The 8,325-nt window shown below is 43.2% G+C and overlaps 1 protein-coding gene across 1 annotated transcript in view; it reads left to right on the top strand.

The window, feature by feature from the left end:
- shisa8b (shisa family member 8b) overlaps positions 1 to 6,749 on the top strand; it is a gene marked incomplete at its 5' end in the record, with an annotated part of 30,666 nt that extends 23,917 nt beyond the window's left edge. Inside the window, 2 exons of the mRNA XM_080790024.1 lie at positions 4,577 to 4,690; positions 6,051 to 6,749. Of these exons, the coding sequence (XP_080646150.1) occupies positions 4,577 to 4,690; positions 6,051 to 6,646 (710 nt within the window). The 3' untranslated portion in view covers positions 6,647 to 6,749. The remainder of the gene's footprint in view (positions 1 to 4,576; positions 4,691 to 6,050) is intronic.
- Positions 6,750 to 8,325: the final 1,576 nt, after the last annotated feature.

Raw genomic sequence — 8,325 nt, 5'->3', positions numbered from 1 at the left:
CAGAAGCCATCACTCTAGCTGCGGCGTTGCTTTCTGTATTATGACTGGTGCTGCTGCTAATGCAAATATCTTATAGCAGTGGTTCTCAACCACATGGTTGGGTGTTCCCCAGCTAAATTAATTAGTATTATAGCATCAAAATCCTTTTAATCACTTTGACCTGTTGGCTATTTGAAACAAGCTTGCATCGCTATTTTAAAAGAATTTACATTTTAACAGCACAAAATAGATAAAAATGGACAGTACTGAGATTTTTTTGAGCTACAGTAGCAAAGTTTAATAATTAGGCTGTATGGGTAAAATACATGGGGAGAGCATGCATGACTTAAATGTAGGCCTTCACAATTAACCGCGAATAATCATACAATCAAAATTCTATGCTTCACAATGATGGGGGAAAGTAGACCCTTTAAGCAGTTACTATTACTTTAAGAGTGTGCAGCCGTGCTGTGACCAAGCAAGGTCACAGAGTGACAGGAAAGATTCCTATATAGTGTTGGGGAAAGGGAGTGACACGTCAGAATTCTCCAGGACCGACAAACCTCGGGCCTGTGCTTCAAGGGGCACCCCGATCTGTGGACTGATATGATCGAATCTGATTCGTGATGTAACAGGTCGTATCTGCTTTCATATGTGTCTTTGCTGTTCATATGTATATCACATGACCATTCAATTTGGGATAATTATGGGCAATCAATAAATGCCAGATCTTGTGAATCCATGATTTTAAGTGTACAGCCTGTTTATTGGACTATTAGATAACCCTCTCACAGGATGGTGCATCAACAATGATGTAATCGTGAAACTTGTTGTATTCTTCTCACTAATTATTTAATTTAACCTGGTGTTCTGGTTTAAAGAAGTAGTTCAATTACATATTTTCTATCAATTACACATCCCATGAAGTCTTGAATTCAGGGAGATTTTTTGTCACATTCCTAAGCCAATAATTTGATGACCGGGAGACTCAGACTCGATGGAAACAGATTTCTTAGCTGAAGCTTCACCTCCCAATGTATGAATGAATGAACCATTGTAAGCGCTTTGAGTAGGCATGTAGTGCATAGAAAAGCGCCATAAAATGCAATTAATTATTAACCGAACAGATACCTGTAAATATTGCAATAATAATGTGTGGTTGTCACAAAATCCAAAGTCACACCTGGACTTGTCTCATGGCACACCAGTGCCTCGGCCCACCATTTGGGAACCACTGCTCTAGATTAATATATCCATCCTTTTTTATCTCTCTCTTTCTCTCTCACATAATACACACAGAAAGACACACTGTCCATCTCAGGTAACATCACATCGCCACAGCCCTGCTATATTCAGACATGCTCAGACAGAAGGGCCAGGCCCCATAGGCCCTGACCCTACTATGTTCAGACAGGTTCAGACAGAGGGGCCAGGCCCTTGGGGCCCTGACCCTACCCCTTGGGGCCCTTACAGTGACAGACAGCCAAGCAGAAAAGGGAATACACTGGTGGTTGCTCTTCGCAACTGTTTTAATCACAGTGCACACACCATGCCCAGAGATATTATGCAACTCATTAAGCATCGTTCTTTGCTTCAAGAGGGTTGAAACCTCACAAGGTGCACTTACTCAGTGATCATTATTCGAGATATTAAGTATATGTGCCACCACCATGACATGGAGATCTCCAATTCACACTATCAACCTGTATACATACAACAAGAAAGAGCACACTTGCTTGTTGTTGTCACACACTCCCTCCAGCCTCTGAGATACCCACGCCGAGTTTGAAGTCGATATACTGTACAGGAAGGACAGATGCATTGACACACATGCATGCAGATATTTGCATAATTTATAGTTAGAGTTAAGACTATAAATTGGCACCGGTCTATTCAGAAACAATACACCGGGACACCCATCCCAGGTCCAGAAGCCCCACTGCAGCTGCTGTGCCCACTCCACATCCCACCACCATCTGATCTCAGACCGAGTGTCATCTACTGGTACATGTCCTGACTACACCAGTACCAAACTTGGTGCACTGCTCAAGAAGTTCTGTCTTGGGGTTTGTTTGTTTTGGGGGGGAGGGGGTATTCTGGCACTGTGGTTGCTCCTTTTCAGTAATTACATGAGTCCATGAACATCATGAGCATTAATTTACTGACATTTGTGTACTCATTTGGACAGGGGACAGAGAGCGGTGCCACTTGTTACCTTTGCAGTCAACATTCCTTCTCTTCTTGTTGTTCTTTTTTGTAAATATGTTTATGCGTTTGGTTAGCTTCCTAGCAATATATACAGACACTCAGCATTCATGGAGGTATGTCAAGTCCATTCTAGCAATTCATGCAACAAGTGAAATTCTGGCTTGAAATTCTCTCAGCATCCTTTATGACCAATCAATCAATAGCATCATTGTAGGCAGGGGCTATATAGATATTTATCGTTAAACTGTGCAACGAGATTGACCAGACAACGTATATCTGCTGATAAGTTGTGAAATAGTGGTCTGTTATCTTTAACAATGAACACAAACTAGAAATGCACTCTGTCGAGGTGCCAACTTGCGCCTTGCACACAAGTAGTATGGCCTACTTGTGCGCAAGCAGAGCATGCAAGTACTGCTATACTAATTGATGTCTATTACAAGTTACAACTGCTGTTCTAAATCCTTTAGACCGTTATTGACCTTATACCAACCTTGTACCATAGTTGTGTCACCATCAACAGCCAATAGTTTGGCCATACAGTATATGGAATGTTGATCACGTCAGCTCCATATATGGAGATCTAAGGGTGGCAGCGGGGGCAGTGTCTTGAGTTTACAGGGTTTGATGAGGGCCCAGGTAGGGCCGGGCCTTAATTTTCGGGCCTGTTGAGAACTCTAGTTTTCGCTGGCTGCCGGGCACTAATAACTAATAACTTTGGGGCGGGCCCGGTTTTCATAGTAATAGCCTACCACTGCACTGCGAAGCTGGCATAGTGTATGCTAAATTTTGTTAAAATATTAGTCTCAACATCAACAGACTCAGCATAATGCAGACTCACAACACAAGCATACAAAGACATACTTATTAGCCATAGACATACACCTCGTACAAATACAAAATAGGATCCGTTCAATAGATAACTTTCGTGAATTTTCACTGTGTTTTGAGGAGTTTCAGTCAGGCTTCCAGGCATTCCACAGCACTTGTAAAAGGTGACAAATGACTTGCCAGGGATTCCTGTGACTGTTCTATTTTAATGTTGACCATTCGATTTTTAATAGACCACTTAGAAAAATGGGCTGGCGTTGAGGGAATAGCTTTAGACTGGTTAGAAGTGTTCCACAGATCAGATCATTCTGGGTCCCCTTCTATTCACATCCTCCGCCTTGGTAATATTATTCACAATCACAAAATTAACTCTCACTGCAGATGGCAGCTTTACATAACAAAACCCAATGCTGGATGTCTCAGAATTACTTCCAGTTTAATGAGGCTAAATCTGGAATTACTTTTGGCCACCCTAATTCCACACTCTCCTTCCGGTTTAGTTAGTTAGTTTAGTTAGTAGCTTACCATAAATACTTAATCACCAGCAGACCTTGAAAAGGTAATTCACAGTTTTGTTTCATCATGTTGACTTTTGTAATTTCGTATAGTCTGGCCTCTGCAAAACAATTACACCCATCAAATGTTGGGAACATCAACATTTTTTATTGGAAGTTTGGCACTATTGTAATTGATTTAGCAAGAAGAATTCCAATAACAGCTACACATGCATGATGCGAGTGCCTCAGAGCAGACGTGAGATTCAGTGTACCTGATGCAAAACAAATCTAATCTGTGTGTACCCGTGCTTGGCCCAATGTGTTTACACCCCCTTAAAGAAACTCATAACTCCCAAAAGGGCAAAAATGTGTGTGTCACTTTCTATCAGTCAAACAAGGCTCCGAGGAACAACAACAGGCCATGATGGAGATAGTTATGAAAATGAGGAGGGGGAACAATAAGAGCAGGATGAAGATGGTGACAATGACGTTAAGTTACAAAAGGAAAATAAATGATTTTCGACTAATCCTGTAATCTGCCTCATGTTGAGGGGTCAGCCTCACTGGATGGATTTACCATGGTTTGGTAAATCCATATGGTGTGTGTGCACGCACGCACGCACGCACGCACACGCACACACACACACACACACACACACACACACACACACACACACACACACACAGAGTTTTGTGCTGTGGTTTAAACTGGTTAGTTACACATGTAATATGGTATAGAAGTGTAGATTAAGGTGTGTGTGTGTGTGTGTGTGTGTGTGTGTGTGTGTGTGTGTGTGACTGTGTGTGTGTGACTGTGTGTGTGTGTGTGTGTGTGTGTGTGTGTGTGTGTGTGTGTGTGTGTGTGTGTGTGTGTGTGTGTGTGCGTGCGTGCGTGCGTGTGTGCGTGCGTGCACCAGGAGTCTGCGCTCTGCATCAAATTCGGACAACCCCAGTTATGAATTTCCCTCATGCGTGCTTCTTTAAAAGTCCAATGCATGCAGTAGCCTAATTAAAATTATGTCTCTTTTTCCACTCTCTCATCTTTCCATCCTTCTCTTCAGAACAATACCATCTCAACAATGCAGGTTATGGTCCGTATGGTCTTCCACACACACACAGCAACCACAGCTCCCTGGGCATGGGTCTCAACAAGTACACCTCTCTAAAAGCCGTTGGTAAGCCACATGCACACATCCACAAGTCCACTGGCTCATTTGTGCACACAAGTCAGTTGTTGATGCATATATGCTTGTCACGACGCTGAGGAAACGCTGATCAAACACGTCACACAGTGATAATAACTCCTATAGACACAGTAACCTTTCGCATAGTCCCAAGGCTGTGTAGCTGTCATGTAATGATGCTCCCATGCTGGCTCCCTGAAACTTGATAGGTCTAACATGCTGCTTCTGCTTTTCTTTAGTGGACCATGGGGGGCTGACCAAGTAAAGGCTAATAAAAAATAACTAAAAAAAGAAAAAGGAAAATGTTTGAGGTGAATTCAAAACCATCACTTGTTCAATTAAGTCTATAGATTAGATCCCAGGGTAAAGTATATCTAGTCACCTGGGCTTGTATTCATCAAGTATTTCAGAATCACTCATGCTGACATTTTGACCAACGAATACTAGAGGTAAGAGATGGTAATGAAGCTTCCTAGAAGCAAACATTTTCTGATAGTTTCTCTTGCAATTACCGGTACATTAAGTACAGTACACAACTTTTCTGTCACATGGTATACCGGTATGTGTATAGCATAGTTTGGCTTTTAAAGTTATTGGCGTTTTACCACCTCTCAATATAGACAAATCTTAGTTAAATGTACAGTATAGGCTGCCTTGTATTTGCTGCCTTCTTGGCCATGCAGGGCCCACTTGGAAAAGAGATGGAAATCTCAATGAAACAAACCATAAATAAAATAAATCACATTTTGTCATGTAGTTATAAATAGGATGATTGTTCTATGAAAAGATAAATGTTAAAATGTCCACCCCAGGCTTGACTGTCAATTCTTAACAAGGCCCACAATGAGATTGAGTCTGACAGCCTTGCTAGAAGTGCCCAAATGACACTCTGGACTGACCGTCTGTCAAACAAGCCTGCTATATTAGATCACCCAGTTCAAGATGTTTGTTGTCCCCCATGGGAAAGTTGGTTGCAGCCAGGCATAAAACACAATATATGGCCTCCAACTGAACAAAAGATAAATGAGCACACAAGATGTCAAAATACACAACATACAATATATATATAAAACAATGGAATATTGTCACCAGACCATGGTACTGTAAATAGGATATGACTCAAATGATGATGTACTATGTAAGCCTAATTCTTATTAGTTTTTGACAATCTTCATGCACTAAACATGCATGACTCTCTTTCACCATAACACACTTTATCTCTATCCCTTCCTTTACTCTCTCTCATTCTGTCTCTTATTCTCTCTCACTCATCATCCTATATTGCTCCCATGTTTGTTACTCTCGAATTATTCGCTCTCTCTCTCGCTCTCTCTCTCCACCCCCCCCCCAGCTGACACTGCGAATCGTAGCTACTACAAGAGTTTTCCTGTGATGGACTTCTCTCACTACCAGGCCGCTCCTCCCCCTATTCCAGCCTTCCATCACTCATCATCCATCCATCAACACCACCACCTCCAGGACAAGTCCTACCTCCACCAGGCCCCGCTTGGGCCCCACCACCTGGCTGACCTCCACGCCCCGCTCTCCATCTCCATACCCCCCTACCACATGGAGCACCAGCGCCTACCAAAGACCATCACGCTCCCAGTCATCTCCGGCTCTGCCTTCAAGGCCTGGGAGTCGAATGGCCGCCACGTCCAGAGGCAGACGTCTGTGCCTGGGCGCACCTCCTCGGCTGCCGGCTTGTACCACCCCCATTACTCAGCCCGAAGGCACGCCTACTCCACCCGGCGGCAGCAGAGTATAGAGAACATGCCCGACCTGTTCGGACAGCAGTACACAAGGGCCTACGGAGGAGGGGATGGAGGAGTGGTGCTAGGTCAATTCCATGGCCATGGTCACCACCTGCCCCAGCCTTCCTCCTACTACCACCACACCAGGCACAAGGGCTACTCCACCCACAGTAAGACTGAAGTGACCGTCTGAGGTTCCAGGGCCACAGGGACGAACCAGTTGTTAACTCCGTACTAGGATGAAGGCATGCTGGCCTCAGTGGTCTTCAACAGTAGATAAATAAATGAAAGCCTGTAGCGGGAGGAGCAGGATTAAAAGGAAAAGCAGCATGGCCAGTGTTTATAGTACAATACAAGTTGTAAATGCCTGGTTGTCTCAGACCAGGCTGGATGGCCGAAAGTCGGAGACTATGTTTTCGCTCATGTCCATCTGTGTGTCAGTCCGTGTGTCTGACCAGGTATGTGTGTAACATGTCTGTGAATAGCTAATCATCTGTGAACAGCTAATCTCGTTGGACCGATCGTCGACCTAACTTTGCAAGCTCACTCCCAGCATGCAGGCCAAGAAATAACCTCCACCCCGATTATTTTAGTGGGACATCACTTCAGCTTCGAATTAGTCATACAATCAAATCTTAGGTTGTGCAATTTCCTTGGATTATGATTCCACTCCCCAAATAGGCCCGGCAATTTGTGCCAGGCTAGATTGTTCGGCATTCCTGTTTTCTTCTAAACACAACCACTTTTAACTCAAGCTTAAGATCAGGGGTCATGACAATCATTGGACATTATGCAACACAAAAACAGATCACTGCGTTATGGCTGTGCCAAATTTGCTTCATGTTAATTGTTACCTTTGGATAATTTATTATGTATTGCTTTAAATTATATTAATTTGTTGGGAACATAAGGATTTAAACTGCTGTCCTAGCAGATTAAACTGCCGTTGTCATAGTTAATCATGTAAAATATATTTTGTGATGAAATAGATGGACAGGGCAACCCAGGGGGTTAGGGGTCCACTAGATAGAAGACCTGTGTGTTTGCTGTTTTTATATTTACCTTTTTATTATGCAAGTATGATGTTCAGCATGAGAGCACTACTCCGTCTAGGATGGAGTGAGGATCATTTTTAGCACAATTTGACTCTTCTTTCCATTGCCTAAGCGTCAGGACAACACAAAGGATATATCAGTACAACAGACCTGGTTAATAGAATCTGTTCATACTGTACACATTTTAATGGCAATCATGCAAACATATAGCAACATAATACACTGGCTGTTCTTCAGCTATAAAGCCAAATAGAGATTTAGATTTTTATATTTTGCAGTGAGACTTGTATGTCTCACAATTTCCGAAATTGATACAAATTTGTACGGTACTTAAAAACAGGTGAGATCTGTAGCATTATACTTTCTAGTAGTTCGTTTTTTTGGCATTATATTGTTTACTAACATGCTAAAGAGCCCTGCTCGTACATCTGTGTATCTACGTATCTACGTTCTCTCTCTCTCCAAATCTCTGGCCCTGTTAAAGTGTGCAGCGTGCAACATAGGTCCAACATTCAGGGATGTCGGCCCCCAGGTCACATTAACTTGATGGTGGGGACAATGCCACCCTGGTGTCACGTTCCATCAGCCTCTATCCAGCCCAGTGAGAGAGGGGAGGATGGGGAAAGGAGGTTAGAGAGAGAGAGTGTGTGTGTGTGTGTGTGTGTGTGTGTGTGTGTGTGTGTGTGTGTGTGTGTGTGTGTGTGTGTGTGTGTGTGTGTGTGTGTGTGTGTGTGTGTGGTGCACATAAGAGCCACGGGCTAAACTTCTTTAGAAAGGATAGAAAGGGGCAGTAGTGAAAGGAGAGAGAGAGAGAGAG

Source organism: Protomyctophum bolini, assembly GCF_963924005.1.
Source record: "Protomyctophum bolini genome assembly, chromosome: 18".
NCBI classification, from domain to species: Eukaryota; Metazoa; Chordata; class Actinopteri; order Myctophiformes; family Myctophidae; genus Protomyctophum; species Protomyctophum bolini.
Note: the sequence above shows the minus strand (reverse complement) of the source record. Positions and strands in the feature narration are given on the sequence as shown.